Here is an 18,578-nt window from a genome sequence, read left to right as displayed (position 1 = left end):
TAACATCAATAATGATTTTAGATTGAAAATAATATTAATATTAAATAATATTGTATCAATAAGTTTCCAATTAATACTGTATAAAGTACTACAAAATACCGGTATCAGAATATTTTTATATATTTATATAAATTGATAATTAAAAAAATATTTTAAAAAATATAAATAAACTTTTAAAAATTAATTAGTTAATAATATATATAATAAATAAAATGTTGTGATAAGTTATTAATTATGCAAAAAAATAACAACTAAAACGATATATTTTGACCAAAATATTAAAACTAAAAGATGGCAATAAAGTCAGTAATTTATAATATTATAAAATACATGTATAATATACTACAGGTTTGACTATTTGAACGCATGCACTGTTAGTTAGTGAGAAACCGGTGGTCTCTTTCAAAAAATTGCAGACACTTTCCATCAATTGTTATGTTGTTATATAACACGATTGAAAAGTTATGCTTTAAGTCAGTGACTTAGTTGTAGTGCCGGCATAAAGTAGTCAACTATTTTTTGAATCACCACTACAACCACCTAAAGGACACATAGGCCACAGGGCCGGTACCCGACTATGAAGTAGTTTTTAAGTTTTCAATATATTCAACAAATTTAAAGTAACTTTAAATCTTTGTAAAAAGTTTTTTTTTATTGAAACAGTTTATCTAACAGTCCCTTCAATGATCATCTTTGACCACCCATTATTTTTGGAAAACAATTTTTTATGTGACTGTGCGTGCAATTGAAATAACAATTGAGCTACCTGGGTGATCATTAAAATTGTGTGATAAAAGTATAAAAATATTCAATATAGTTTTATATAAGTACTTTTGTGGTCAATTTGGTTTAACTATATAGTTTAAAACTTAATTGTTATTTTTAAAAAAAATTTGAAAACATCAATCATTTTAAAATCATTTCCCACAATAAAAAATATTATTAGTTATCATATTTTTTTGATTATATAATGGCCAGTTGTGTTTATGAGAAGCAATTATGATTTATTATAATAATCTTCCGTACATTGGATACTATATATCCATCATTTTATTTTTGTTTTCTATGGGCCATAATATTAAAGGTATGTCACAATAAAAAATTAATTTTTGTTTTTTCAATTTGTAAGTTATGCAAACTATGTATGGATTATCAATTTTATATATAATATATAAACAAAATAATAATCTAGCATTTAAATAAATTGATTGTTTTTATAACGATTACCGGCATTATAAAAAAAATAACGGTTTATAAATGTTATATATAATATATACTGTATGTAAATTATATTACACTGTAATAATATTCTTTATATAATAATCTTAACTATAAATCTGTAATATATCTGTGAGATGTACATCTGATAAACAAATAAAAAAACATAAATATAATATAAAAACTAGAAAATAGAGAAAGAAGAGAGAGAGAGAGAGAGAGAGCATATTATTACTTAACAATTAATGATAATGCAATAACTTATCACTAAAAAAAATCAATAAATTATTTAATATAATATTTTGCTATAATATATTGGCAAATTGCTTTTAATTTGTTAATCATACTGTATATATAAATTAATTATTAATGTAAACATGATTAATAAGATCCCATAAATCTAATTAATTTATGTAATTTGCTTAAATGATTAAAGTATGAAATAATTCACGTTTTTCACATAAATTCAATTTAATTGATAGATAAACTAATATTAAAATAAAAGAGTGCTAAACATTTATATTTTATGATTTATAGCTATAAAATAGCTACAGTATTATAATAAGTTTAAAAAAAAGATAATAAATATTTTTTTATGTCAATTGAATGCCAGCCCAATGTCCCACCGGTACGACCATGTCTTTCGAGAAAATATCATCGGTTACTGTTAGAGGTGTACCTCTATATCCTCTATATTCTGGTCTACAGGACACCCCAGTGACCGCTGAGTGCAATAATAGATGCAGAGCTGGACCTAAATGTCGGGCATTTTTGATAAACTACGACAAACACCTTTGCACGGGTATGGACTACGATAGTCTCAATAGAGGGGCGTCGATAGTATCGACAACCGATAAGACGTCTTACTTTGAAAAGATATGTCTATCGGCCACTCCTTGTGAAAAGGCCTGGACTTTCGAGAGGGTTATGGGTAAAGAATTGGGTGGTTTCGATGATAGAATACTCAATGGAGTGGCCAGTCGTCTCCGGTGTCAGGAATTATGTCTTAAAGAGCGCTCATTTAACTGTAGATCCGGTAAGTTTTGAACAAACCTAATATCATAATATTTATAACAACTAAACCACTAATTGTAATAACAATTTTAGGTGAATACGACTATGCCCTACAACAGTGTCGCCTATCGTCGGAGGACCGACGTTCACAACCGGCTGCATATCGAGTGTCCGCCGGTTCGGTCGACTATTTCGAGAACGAATGCGCGGCACTACCATCGGGACCACCCGGTTGTGACTTCGATAAGTTTGACAATATTGACATAAAACGGGCCGATTTGGTGCGCACAGCTTTCTCGACCGACCAGTGCCGCAGTCTATGTGATGCCACCCGTGCTTTCGTGTGTCGTTCCTTCACATATTCACAACAGGCGGCCCAGTGTTGGCTGAGTAGCGACGATGCGCTCGCTATTGGAGGGGTTCGGGCACTGGATTCACATTCCGGTGCCATTTACTATCAGCGCTCGTCATGTCTCGACTGTAAGTGTGCTGTTGTGTCGGTGCTGTAATGTCTCACTTGACATAACATTTGATAACACAATGTCTTTTCACTCATAACTCAATTATACAACTTTTCATGTTTGGCTATAATTATCTCAAAAATTTATTTTACCGTAACTTTTAAAATAGAGAGTAAAATCTTATTATATACAGTATTATCATTATTACTATTATTGTTATCAAAAACGTTTCACATCTAATGTTATCATAAACTAAAAGCTAAGAAAGTGTAACAACAAAAAAATGGGAAATAAAAACTAAAAATAATTTTATAAAAAAAATATAAAATATGATTTTTTCTACAATTATCAGAAAATACACGAATGAGAAAATATACAATAAACTATAAATGATAATTCATTACAAAAATAACTTAAAATAGTATATTCAGTACAATACAAAGCAAAAAAAAAACTTACGAATATTATTGTATTATTTATATGATATATATATTTCAAGAGCAATATTATATAAAAAAGTAAAAGTTAATGAATTTTCATATATGTCTAATAGTATACACTGTGTTAAACATAGCTATAAATTGATAGTCTAGAAAAAACTTTTAAAATTAATGTTACACAACATAAATGTGTGCAAACCTCACATACTATAAGTACAGTATATTATGTATAAATTAATGTATAATAGAAATATATTAAATATATTTATAAATAATAAGATATAAGTTGATGTTAAGGTAAAGTTAAATCTGATGGTTAGCAAAAAAATAAAATAAAAATAGTTTATATATAATAGTTATATACGCTATTGTATGTCTATGCAGTACATTACTATATTTACTGTAACTTATTTTATAAAATTGAATATAAATTAACATACAAACAGACCACACATTTCTCTTTATAACTAAAATATTATTTATGTTTTTTTTGAAAAAATGTTTAAAAATGTAATTTATTGATGTTTAGATGGCTAAAAAACATATAGTTCAATTTATTTATTCTTATACAAAACTATAAACTTTTCAATTATTTATAGTGATATATAAACATTGAATTGATTATATTTTATCTATAGTTTATTCACATATAATAGTATTCGGGTTTTAAAATAACAAAACCAAAAAAGTTATGTTTAATAATGTTTTACATACTTGTATTGTACTGTATATAGAAATATGAAAAAACTAATCAGTAAAGCCTAATGTCAAATATCTATATAAGTATTGTATTTTTTTAATATATGTATTATATTTTCAGTGCAATTATTCTGTAATCACGACTCAATGACTGTCTCCCTCAACACTGCCGATCCATTCAATGGCAAAGTATACTCAAAGGAGGAGCCGATCAGCTGCGAGAGTGTCGGCCGATCGACAACTAACACACTGTTAACAATGCCGTTCAGCCCCCGGTCCTCCTGTGGTATTCGTGAGGATGTAAGTTATGAACATATCATGTCTTATATGGATTATAATACATCACAAAACATATACATTCAAAATAATTGACAACTAAATGAACACAAAATCAATCTTAATGTTATAATATAACAAAACATTGTATAGTTTTTTTTATTATAACAAAATTCATAAATTGACCATAAAATGTAATTTAATGAAAATTCTATTAATATATATATATATATATATTATAGTGTATAGAGTTACCCAATAAACAAAGCTTAGGTTATAATGTTATACTAAATAGTAAATATTTTAGATAGTGTATAAATATTAATTTATAAAATATCAAAATTTTTAACATTCATTTCTATTCATAGATTGTCCAAAAGATAGACATATTTATCACTATTAAATATCTAAATGTTTTTACGAAAGTTGAGAGAAAGARAGARAGARAGAAAGAAAGAGAGAGAGAGAGAGAGAGAGAGAGAGAGAGAGAGAGAGAGAGCTTCACTAGATGTAAAAATTGATTGATTTTTAATTATACTCTATAAAATACACTAATATACTACATTAAGTATCTATGAATCAAAATAATTATCAGATATAGACTCATGCAATCAATTTGCCAATTGATAAATGATTTTTTAAGTTATACCGCTATATAAAGATACAGTTAATGAAAATAATAATAACTCAACCAATGATATCGCATGCAATTATATATTTGTATAATAATCATATATGATATAATAAATATATTAAATATATATTTGCAGACACTATGACATTCAAAAAAATACCCGGAAATATACAAATATAGTATAAACAAATTATAAAACACTAGATACAGTGTTAGTCATAAATTATTTAAAAAACTTATAGTAATTAACATTTTAAAATCATTTAAAATTATTTTGAACAACACAAAAATCACGCTAAAAATTATCAGTAATTTTTTTACAAAAAAGAGACAATTTCTATCATGAAATGGAAAAAAATATTGTGAAATATCTATTTAAACTATAAGTTTATCTATAGCTTAAAAATAATTTAAATTATTTTTTGATATCTATTTGTATGTTTGGATACATTTAAAGAATGGTAAATATTCCTCATTGGTTGTCATACAAAATCATCCATTAATACAACGAAAAGGTGACCGAATGGTTCAGTTGACCTGTCATTTTGAGACCATCAACAAGACTATCACTAATTCATATAGTGTTGTATCCGAGTAAGTGTTCAAACAAATACAATATTCCCATATATTAATACTAGTCAAACAAATAGTTGTTTTTCGGTTTATATAAAAAATAATGTATTACTCTCTTGTCTATTGCATGTATGGACTATTGATTATAATGATAAACTCGACAAAACATTTTACTATAAGGTGTAGTCAAGTATATACCTGTAAGAGAGTACTTAAATAATGAGACCTATCATTGATATATTTTGAACAACAAGTGCAACAAAATGTGTTTTCCCTTTAAAAAAAACATTAAAACAATTTTTTATTTTCACAGAAAATTTGAAAAGATATCGTATAATTTTGTTCACTAATATTTGAGAAAAAATGTCACACAAAATATCTCTTTAAAAAATTTAAGTACTTTTGTGTTTCTCTTAAGTGTCAAAATAATAACAATACAAACAGACATTAATATATATTTTAAACACATTGTTGTACTGTATTTTGAAAAGTGAAAGAAAATTTTAGTCATTATTTCCTGAAACAGATTCTCTCTCTCTCTCTCTCTCTTTCTCTCGTCAAATCTTATAATATAAAAATATATTTTTATGAATATTTACTGAAAATTTAGATTCATTCATGAATTTCAATTCCCTAATCATTACTGTCACTATACTGTTATAAATAGTATACCGAAAATTATATTTAAAAAAACTTATACACTAAACAAAAGTCAAACCAATTATTTGAAGCACAGGTTTATATACAGTATATAACGTAATGTGTGTATATATAAAGGTATGAAAAATACTAATTAAAACGATTCAGACATTGCTATTGCTTTAGGACTTGTGTTTAGAGATATTGCAATTTGAATAAAAAACATTTATATATTCACTGAAATTATTAAAAACATTACAGTAATATAAATTGTTTCTTCAAGTGTTAAGACAAATGATATTTAAATTATTAATAAATTTTGATAAATCTCTGTAATTATATTTTGTTATAATAGCTTATACATTATAATTTATACTGTATATAAATATTTAATATGTGCATTAAGTGAGCGCTAAATAGTCAAATTAAATAAATTAAATAAATAGTTTTTATTATATAATTTTCTATTACTGTGATAATGACGTGTAAAATCAATCATTTAAATGAAAATAAATTTATAATTTCTTTATAGATATATAGATAATAGTAGATAAAACCAAAAAAAATATAAATTATAAAATAATGATCTGTCATTAAGGCTCTGATAATCAAATTTCAATATCGCTTTAATATATAAAATTTAAAAATAATTAATTTCACTGATCTTAACTATAATTTTATGATTATTTGTATATTAAATAATCGCTAAATAACTTCACTTTTAAAAAATAATAAAACACAGTTTTATTTTAGATAAATAAACGATAATTTTAATGAACTTTTAGTATATAAATTTGTTGCGAAAAGCAAAACAATTAGTGACTTAAGCCGAAAGACAATAATAATGTTATAGTAATAACCAAATAGTATTATCAGTCAAAATGAAATATACGAAAAAAAAGTCGTAAAAACATTTCAACACAAAAACTTATCGTTAAAACAGCATTTTTAAAATCCTATTAACGGTTTTCTTAAAGAAAAAAAACAAAATTCATAAATATCCATATATTTGATATACAATAGATATTTGAAATCTAGAAATAAATGTCTTAGATTTTTTGACAATAAAACTTAATGCCATAAAACTTACTAAAAAATTACTTTCAACGCATAAAAAACTAAAACATGTATTTCATCACCAATTTTTGCTTATATTTTTGCATAACTACTAGCATGAAGTTCATTGAATGGTTTATGCAATTTGCTATCAATTGTGGATTTAAAAACTAATTTCAATGAATGCTATTTTCCAATTCAATAAAACAATAGTCCATAAAAAATCTCTTATGTATTATCATAAAAAAGAGTCTAAAATATTTTTATAGTGGTCTTAAAGTGTAATTAGATTTTGTTTTTTGGTGTAAAAAATAATGGCAATAAACTCATAAAACAAACAATTTTTTTCATCAAATAGCCCGTCGGTAGCCGATACAGCTATAGTTAATGCAACGGCACAGTCACCTAACATACGGTTACGCATAACTGATGCCCAAGGAGTCGACATAACCGGCGCCCGATTGGGTGATGAACTATATCTAAGAATAGAGTTGGACGACGACACAGTTTTCGGTATATTCGCACGCGATTTGTTGGCCAAATCGGGCAAAACAGATGAAACAATTACATTGATCGACTCGAACGGCTGTCCAGTAGACACTAAAATATTTCCGTCTCTTCAACGGGTGGCCAATAGTAAGACATTAGTAGGAAAATTTGATGCCTTCAAGTTTGCCGACGATGTGGTCGTACGCTTTCAAGTGAACGTCCAGTTTTGTCTACAGGACTGTGAACCAGTCGACTGCAGTTACGCCGGCACCCGGACGGGTGGTACCGGTGAAGCCAATGGCAAGTCATTCGGTCGTAGAAAGCGTGAGATTAACCAACAGACACAACATTCGCCACATTATGAAAAACATTACTATAATAACAGCCGTTTGTTTAATAAGAATAGTAATAATAATAATTTTAATACAAGAAATATGACAACACCGGCGACTACACTATTACCGGACTATCCCCTCCACCGTGAGATCATCGTTGAAGGCATTTCTTCGGCAGCCAAGAGCTCATTATTAAAGCCATTGGTTCCAGAGTTTAATGGTTAGTATAAATCAAAATTCAAGTTATTTACCACAAAGAAAATCAAAAATCTCAAAAACATATTTCAAATGATATTACTTATTGTTTTTTGTGGTTCTCTGTTATCAAACAAATTGATATGTCCTTCAAAACAAAATACAGGGCTATTATATTAGAAAAAGGCAGTCATCGCATGGATTACCCCTCTTTTAAATGGTTTCTCGTAAATCATTCACATATTTTTTCTGAAGATATTTAAAAAAAATTACAAATTTTCAACATTTAATACTAAGTCTAGTAAATATATAACATAATATTTATATCTATAAATATAAATATAAATTTCTATGAAATCGATGAAATATTAGAAAATCATGCCTTTAATATCGCTCTACCTCACGGTTATATTACATAATGCATATATAACTTATATCAATACAATTTATAAATAGCATAAAAATAATAATAATTTTATTTAAAAATACATATGAAAATCCCCCTAAACTATACAGCAAATGATCGTATATTAGACATCAACACCGTAGACATACCGTATAAACTGCTTATAAAATATTATATAACTTATTATACATAACTTGAAGTTTTAAGAGTTGTATTGATATAACATACACACAAACAACATAAGCAAAAATAATTTTGCATTTTTCTATGAGTAGTCCATAATAATAGGTTTCAAAGAGACATAAATTGTAAATATTATTTGTGAGAGACGTCTCATCCTTTTATATATATATAGATACACTAAACATAACTTTTAAATTTTAAGGTTTGCATTGAATGCAAAAAGCAAACTCTCCTTTTGGTTAGCAATCTATGTAACTATAATTTCATATAAAGTATATAATATGTATACAAAAAATAAGAGAAAATGTTTAGTTAGAGTGAAAACATTTTTTTTGTATCACATGTTTTAGTTGTTATATAACTATTACCCTTAAAACATAATACTATATACACTAAATAAATGAGGATTTGGTCTATAGTTTGGTCTTCAATGAGTAGTTGAAAGAAAGACTCCTTTTAAAAAATAAGCAAAAAATAAATATTTAAAATATATTTACTATTGATAGTAAAATTTAGTATATTATTAAGTAAATAATTTTTTACAAATTTTTGAATAAAATCACAAAAAATTATTTACTTATAATATATAATAAAAATATACTGTATTTTTATGGTAAAGAAAAGTCTATTACAAAAAAAACTTGCATTGACTTTGAAATTTGTTTGTAAATTCAATATTAAATAAAAAAAGAGGTAATAAAATACTATATTCTATAGATTTATAAAATATTTAAGTGTTTCCAACAAAAAAAAATAATAAATCTTACAGAAATATAAAATCATAAAAAAATCGCACAAAATGATCGACAAAATTGAGGCACAAATCATCAAAATTAAGCGAAAGTTTCAGTAAAAATCACTTCTCAAATAAATTATATAATATTTTGTCGACACTTTGTGTGATCGCAATTCATTCATAACTAATCGGTTTTGAAGCGCCTATCATAACATAATACCAAAAAAAAAGATAGATATTTTTGACATAAAATCAAACTTTAAATAAAAAATATTGAAATACATACATAACCTTATAAATGTAATGATAGATATTTTTGGTGACCAAATGAGAGTGACTATCGATTGAATATAAACTGTACACACATTGTACATAAAAAAAGTATAGTTTTATATTTTCAAAAAAAAAAGGTTTATTTCAAAGTTTACTCAATGAAATGTAAAGTAACAAATGTTAAAATGCATAGTTTTTTTAAAGCTAAGATCTTTTAGTTAATCAATAAAATTGCTTTAAAACTTGAAATTTTTTCCTCAATAAAAAAAAGAGTTGAATGAATTTTTTACATACAGAAACAATTTTGTTTATGTTTATAATAAAACTACAAAATTTTTAAAACAATGTTATTACAGGAAGGATATAATGAGGAAAAAATATTCATATTTTTCTATAGATTAATATAATTTTCAACAAAAGTTATTAATGAATACTATATTTATAAAAAAAAGATATTACAAAAAAAATAAATTTTATTTTTGCTTAAAAAGCAGTATAGCATATATTAATAGTATTTTTGATTTAAATAATAATAATGATAAACTTCATTGGTATTCATACGATAGTAATATATACAATAAAAGTAATATAAATATGAAAATTGAAACCATTTAATTAAAAATAATGATTATAAATATTTTTATTATTTTTGTTATATATTTTTACTAAATATCTCTCTCATTGTATTTCCTTAATAGATATGGAGAGTCAGGAGTCGCTATTTTGTACATCAAAAACAACATTATTGGCCGGTTTGGTCACTCTCGTTACACTACAGGTAATAACAATATTTTATTTACATATAATAATAAATTATTAATAATACACAGTATTTATCATAAGACTGAAATTTAAATCTTCAATAATAGTACTGTATATAAAATATATAATATTGAATATAGAGTTTGATAAGTTTATCAAAAAAAATAAATAAATATTCACTACTTTAATAATATAATTAATTGATATATTGTGGTCTATGCATCAAAACAGGGAAGTGTCTAAAATAGTTGATGACATTTTAATTAATACCTTTATGTGTGACATTGATAATAAACTGTTAGCATTTGTTTTGCATTTTTGTTTAAAAAAAATGTAATCAATGAATAGATAAATGCATTGAAAAATAAATTTTTATAAATTATAATATATTATAAGCAATTAGCTGACATATACTCATTAATAAAAAAACAAAACTTTATGAGACAAACATTACATTATGGGTTAAATGAATTTCCTATGAAAACAGTTGTGTCAAACAAAACACATCATTAAAATTGAATCATTATTTTTAGTTTAAAAGCAAATCATTTGATAATAATGGTAACAATCAACTTATAATAATAATAATAATGAGTTTCTCTATATAGGAAGTTATCTACAKATATATATATATATATATAAGACCATATTATATGACAATATTATGTGAATAAATTATAATCACACAAATTGACGATACAATACATCATAAATATAATGTCTAATTAACTCATTTTGTTTTAAAAGCTAACAATACTGGGCTCGTGTTGTGTCTGTCTATTGATTATCAAGCGATCCAACAGTTATTGCTGTCCATCAACTGGTCTGTTGGCTTGTGGTGACACCAATCACTACCACAAAGACCAGGAGTCTATCACAACGAGCACATCGTCGGCGACGACAACAGTTAGTGGTCATCCATCGCATACCAGTTCTCACACGGGATCTAATTACCGGCCATTCACTACACACCGGCAGCCAATGAGTGCACAAATGTGGTCACACGTATCACGTATTGAATAACACATCACTTTCACTCTTAATTAATTCAAAAACAATATTATTATTATTATTATGTATTTATTTATTTAATATAATTATTAAATGACTAGAAAATTGTGTTTTTAGTTCAAAACATTCATTCATTGACCAAAAAAATGACAATCCATTCATTGCTTTTGGTTAAACAAAACAAAAAAAAATAGTTAAATCTCTTTTGCATTCATTAATTTCATTTTTTTGTTCATTAATTAAAATTCACTTTCAATTTAATATTTGATTCAATTAATTTATTATTGTTTAAAATTATATTTACATTCAAATAATAATGTATAATAATTTTTTTATACATAATTTACTATTCAATGTCCATAAAAGCTGTGATTATTTAATTTATAAATTCATTTTTTAAAATAATAATAATAAAGTTATTATCAATAATAGGGGTAAATAATAAAATATAATGTAAACAATTTGTGGAAATTATTATGAATAAATAAATTGTTTTCATAAAATTAATCAGTGCTTAACAAATATGTATTTAGTATATTATAATTTATAAAGTATTTTATATTTTAATAAGGGATGCGCTTTCCATAATAAACAGGAGTGTCAACAATAAAATTATAATATGTTATTAGTTTAATATAATTTCCCGAAAACAGACTTTTCCTAATTAACATCAAATATCATTAATTTAAATACAATACAATACAGTATATACTGTATGTATGTAACAAAAATAATTATTATTATATTCAAATAATAGAGAAATTTAAATTTTACAAATTCATTTGCAAATTACATAAAAATAAGATAAAATAAAAGTCAAATAAAAAATAGTAACAAACAATATATAAAAAATAATTTTCAAAATTTATTTATATATTCAACTCATGTGCCGCTGGTTTCGACAACATATACACCACTATATCATTAACGATATCCTATATTGCAATCATTGAATTATTTTAATAATAATGTTTATTAAATAATACGGGACTCTCTCTCTCTCTCTCTCTCTCTCTCTCTCTCTTTCTATATCATTACTCATTTATTAAATAACTTTCAATTGAGATTTAACTCTCTTTAATACAGGGATTGAGATGTGATTGACCTTAAGATTTTAAAATGAAAAGTTATATTCAGAATAAAAGGGTATTATATTGTATATAATACAGTATTTTTTATATATATATATTCAATAACTTTTAATAACAATCACTAACTTTTAACAATAACGATGACTATCCGTACATTTATCTCAAAGGGCTTTCACTTTCAATTTTTATTTAAAAAGTTTTTGACACATATTTTACGCTTTCAAACATTGAAACCATCAAAAATTAAATTGTTTTCATATATTTTTAGTATAGAATTTCAATACTGATATCATAAACGGAATTTAGGTTATTGTCGCTTAATATTCATTGTTATGTGATATCAAATTAGTTTTTGCATTTATCAATATTTAGATTTTTCATTAAAAATTTATACTCTTTGTTTTTTGTCTCAATTTAGAATAAAAAATACTATAAATTAATAATTATCTTAAAACCTTATTTAATTCAAATGACAACTTTTAAATAAAAATGCAAATTTTTATATAAAATTGACAAACTTTTGATAACAGTACAAAAAGATTTAAAAAAATATTATTATTATTAGATATTATATAAATCAGTCATAGAAAATAGTAAAATTATTAATTCATGTCATAAACTCATTGATATTCACATTTTATGACAACTAAAATCCATTCAAACAAATAACAAATAAAATAATAGCTGATTAGTGTCTCAATGAATGAATATAATTTCTATATATATATATATATATACCGTATTGCTATCAATTGGTAAACAATAAAAATAAAAACACTTAAATAAGAAGTTATAGTTTTTTAAAAATTATTTTTATTTTAAATCATCTTTAAATTCATTTCAGTCGTGACTATTACTGAAAAAGTTCAAAACAATTTTTAATGATTGAAGGATTGATTTAACTATTAAACGCTTCAATTCCTTTCATATAAAATTTGTATTAAATATCGAGAGAGAGAGAGAGAGAGAGAGAGAGAGAGAGAGAGAGAGAGAGAGAGAGAGAGAGAGTTTATGTGGTTTATAATACTGTATAAGTAATTATATTAAGACATCAATATATTTAAAGTAATATATAATATAATTTAGACTACCGGCAGAGACTAATTTAATAAAATTTTATAGTCATATATATCGATAGAGCACAGGTCGAGGGCAACGGTAGTTTCAATAGTACGGCAAATAGTATTAAAAATATTAGTATATATCAYATATTAATCATATATACCGGTATATATATATTGTATATATTTTAAACGCTTTGCTTTACTTAATAAGTTTGCTTTACATTTCACACAACAGGTATTAAAAGTATTAGGAAATTATGTTTTTTATTATGGCTTTTCCTAAGAGAGAAAACATTTAAACTCATGATTGAACTCAACCTTCACTGCGCTTATGTATAATCAATGAGAAAAAAATGAGTGAAAAATTCAATTATATCTTATTTGTTATATATATAAGAAAATAGTAAAAAAAATATGATTAAACAACAAAAACATCAAGGTTAAACCATTATTAACAATCAAAACAATAAAAAAAAAGTTTAGGGAAATACTGTACACTATATATTTTTAAAAGTATAATCCAATTTTAAATAAATTTATATACAAATATTAAGCTTAAAATTTTTTATAAACAAATTTATATAAAATACTACCGGGATTTATGTACAGATCAACAATCATTAATAGTAATAATTATATAATACTCTAGAAAAAGATAAATTACCAAAATTAGCATAGTATCAATTATAAGCAATAGTAATATTTACGCTTTTAAAAAAATAGTCAATTGAGTTGATGGGTATAAATTATAATTACAGTATTATATTTTTTGCTTTAAAAAAATAATCCGTCTATGTAATTATACCCCCCAATAGTGTTATTTGTTTTTTCCACTAGTAATATATGCAAACTAGTAAAAAAATATTGCAAAATAAACTGGTAATTATATTTACATTGAAATTATTACATACAATAAGTGTATAGTTGAATAAAATATTGTATTTTGTTGCGATGAAATAGAGTTATATTTAAAATCATTAACAAAAATACCACAATTGACTACAAAAATTTCAATATAATTATAATTATTATCCCAATCATAATAAAGATAAAACAAAATATAACTTTTTCTTTTGTTATAATTTTAGTATTAAACAAACATCTTAATATAAAACTATACACGTATTATTCATAGTCACTAAAAACAATGTTATTTTTCTAACAAAAATAATAACAATAAAATAAAAATGTTTGCTATAAAAACTATTAGTCGTAAAAATACTGTTTGCAACACCTGTTATTAGCAAAAAATATTTACTGTAAATTATATTACATATGAAAATATAGTAATGTATATAACGAAACAAATGCTAAATTTGTACTTTTAATATACAATTCAACAGAAAAAGACATAAAATTAGACACAACTATCATTATTAATAGTTATGTAATGATAATAAAATTATTATGTCTTTCAAATGGTTTTCTAGTTAAATAACAAGTTATCAATTAACGTTCAAATGTATTATAATAAATATAATGTTTGTTTAATAAAATTAGTATTTACTTTTTATAAGAAAACTTTATAATCATAATAAGTTTTTTTAATATATAAAATCGTAATGATTTTTTTGCCAAAAAACTTTATAAACAATTATATAACATTTTAAAAGTATATACCGGTAATAAATTACTAAAAAAACAAAACCAAACAAATTGCTGGCATAATTGTCTGGTTCATACTCATGATATATTTGGTACTATTTTGATATATTTTTAAATAATTATAACGATTTAAATATGTTAATTTTGGTGTTTATACTTATTTTGTAGAATATTTCATAATTTAAAATACAATACTAAAAATTCATAAATTGTAAACTTTCTAAATTATTATTGTTATAAATTTTATGACATATCACGTAAAATTATTTACTGAAAATGTTTATCAAATAACAAAAAAAAATAATTGTTATGAGATTTATTAACTGTGTTTTTAGTTATAATTGTTAAAAATATTGATTGAATATAGTTTTAAATTGAAATAATGTAGTTTTGACTTTTTATACAAAATATAGTAAAAAATGATTAATATTAATACAATTTTAGAATATTTGATAAATATTTTACGTAAATAATAATAATTAATCATTTTTACTTAATTTTTAAATTATTTAAATATTATCATATTTTTATAACAAGCGTTTTAATATAGTTAATATAGGCTTTAAAAATATAGTGAATCTACTATTAATATATGTTTGAAGTAATTAATATTATGTTTATATTATTGTAATATAATATAAGTAATCTTATGAAAGATATCTAAATATAAATTTTACAGAAAACTTAAAAAGACATAAATAGTATAAATTATTGTATTTAAAATTAAAAAATACTGTTTATATTAACTGCATTTAATTTATTTAAATGTATAATTCAAGTTAATAATAACTTTTATTTTTTTAGTTAAAATGTATAACATTATTAATATATATATAAACTAAAAATATATATTAATACAGTATATTTTCATTAATATTTGAGTAATCTTTCAGTTCACCAAACTTTGTAAAACTCTAAGCCATCACTGTTAGTAATCTTAAAAATTATTAGTCTAATGAAACGTTTAGATATATTTCTGACAAAATTATTAATATTCTCTCATTAATAATAATATTGAGGTAAATATCTTATCAAACATAGCTTTTTACAGGTTTATAGACGATTCTTATATAATATATACTATATATTATATAGTATACACTGACGAGAGTGAGAGCACCGATAGTTTATATTCAAGTGCTGTGAATGGATTTTAGTTAAAAGTTTATTAACATCTCTAATGGTGTGATTCATAAACATTTAATATCGCAGAAACCAATAGTTAATGTTATATATTCACAAACATTTCAATAGCCAAACGTGTCTTTTATATATATATATAATATCATAAACTATTAGTTAATATTAATAAAAATAATAATACATTGCTTTTAAAATTTTTTTCACTATTATTATAATAAAACATAACTGTTAAATGTAAAATATATTTTATATATACGTATATTCTATCATAGAGTAGTCAATCATTTCCTCAAATAAATACATTACAATTTTTCCCAAAAAAAAATTCTCACATAAATTGAATCTTAAAAATAGTATTCAAAAGGGTTTGATAGCAACAATCATAACAATAATTATTATATTTGAATCATTCAAAAAAATGCGTGAACATAATAAAAATAAAATTATTTTTAAAAAAATTACATCAAATAATTTGAATAACAAAACAAAATGTTTTGTCAAGTTTTACGCCTAATTATGGATATAATGTTTGACAAATAGTTTATATTCACACTTATTATGCAAAAAAAGTGAATATAATAAAAAAAAGTAAAATGTTTTGTATTTTTCTAATTTGATTGTTAAAAATATTATATTATAAAAATCTTAATATATTTAATTTAGCATTAACATCTGTATGTATGTGTGTGTAAGCAAAATATCCATAATATCAAACCATATATTTTTTAGTTAAACATTAATAAAAAATACTGTATATATAATTTATATAAACAGTATATATATATATATATATATATATATACTACTGTAACAAAAATTAAATTTATATAAATTTTATACACTCTATTAAATAATTATTTTAAATATGATGAGAAAGTTTACATAACTGTATACATAAATAATAAATTAATTTCATTTTTATTATTTAAAAAAATAAAAAATAATTTTATGAGAAAGTTTCTGATGTGAAGAAATTATTTCAAATAAATACTTTTAATAATTTTGATACAAATATTTTTTCTAAAGTTTGTATATAAAGTATTGAATAAATATATAAATTATATTAAATATTATTATTTAATACTTAATTTAAAATGTAAATGTCTATTTAAGTGTTTATTGATCGTCTAAATCATAGTCTAAAAAAATCTCAAACTCTTGTCTATCAAACACATCTATTAAATAATGTTATATTTTATACTATAAAAAATTTATAGTATAAGTGAGTGAGTGAGAGAGAGAGAGAGAGAGAGAGAGAGAGAGAGAGAGAGAGAGAGAGAGAGAGAGAGAAAGCAAAAATGTGATTTTAATTATAATAATAATAAGTGAATGTATGGCCAATAAATAGCACCAAAAAACAACAATAAATGATTACATCAAATAACAAGTGATGCAAATTTGGCAGTAAATGACCTCTTTTACAGTCAATGCAAATGTCAATCAATTATTATATGCTATCAAACCATATGTATTGGAAATAAGGCATCAAAAATACTTATCAAATAATACAATCATTTTTTATGTAAAACTTTTCTTTCCTATCAAAATATTAGATGAAAATAAAAATAAAATATTTATAAATTGATTGATTAAAAAATTAAAGTAATTAAATGTTAGCAAAAAATTTGTAATAAATAAATATTAATATTTTTAAAAGCATATTAGGGCTGTTAGTGTATTACCTGTTTGTTTTAAGAGTCAAATGTTAATTATATGCTATAATAATATCTAACTGTGCTTTCATTAAGCTTTATTTTATAGGATATAAATTAATGCAATGACCAACAAAAATATATTCATCATTATAATGATGGTTATAGTGATACCAATATTCATAATTTGCACACAATTTTACTAATAAATCTATTATTATTATTATTATTATTATTTATTATTATTATTATTAACAACAAAAATATGTAATAATAAAAACTATAAATTTAAAAAAAGTCATATTTTATCTTTAAATATAAATTATTTTTGTAAACAATATTCTTGTAAAATATGTGTACTTTTAATGCCATCTATGGTTTGCAGTCAAACAAAAAATCAGTCAATTGTTTGCAATATTTATTTATAGCACACAATCATAATATGAGATTAAAAACACACAATGTTTTCAATTGACAGCTAATTGTTTCACAAATGAAACACTTTTTTAAATTAATTTTTATTATTTATTAAATTTATTTATTTATTATTTACTAACAGTTTTTTAGATTTTATTTATTTAATTATTTATTTATTAGTTTTTTTTAGTAAAATTAAAGTCAAA

At 23.0% G+C, this 18,578-nt stretch overlaps 1 protein-coding gene across 1 annotated transcript; it reads left to right on the top strand.

Annotated features, from left to right (window-relative positions):
- Positions 1 to 1,028: 1,028 nt before the first annotated feature.
- Positions 1,029 to 11,457, top strand: LOC128952034 (uncharacterized). The gene is made up of 8 exons (XM_054297358.1): positions 1,029 to 1,084; positions 1,832 to 2,254; positions 2,326 to 2,712; positions 3,954 to 4,132; positions 5,200 to 5,336; positions 7,369 to 8,054; positions 10,326 to 10,405; positions 11,137 to 11,457. Exons 1-8 carry the CDS (start codon positions 1,066 to 1,068, stop codon positions 11,410 to 11,412), a joined length of 2,187 nt encoding a protein of 728 aa, XP_054153333.1. The 5' UTR covers positions 1,029 to 1,065; the 3' UTR covers positions 11,413 to 11,457.
- Positions 11,458 to 18,578: the final 7,121 nt, after the last annotated feature.

Source organism: Oppia nitens, unplaced genomic scaffold (genome assembly GCF_028296485.1).
Source record: "Oppia nitens isolate AA-2021 unplaced genomic scaffold, nextdenovo-longstitch-racon4-pilon3 scaffold1_pilon_pilon_pilon, whole genome shotgun sequence".
Taxonomy (NCBI): domain Eukaryota; kingdom Metazoa; phylum Arthropoda; class Arachnida; order Sarcoptiformes; family Oppiidae; genus Oppia; species Oppia nitens.
The sequence above is the reverse complement of the archived record's forward strand: the minus strand, read 5'-3'. Positions and strand labels throughout refer to the sequence as shown.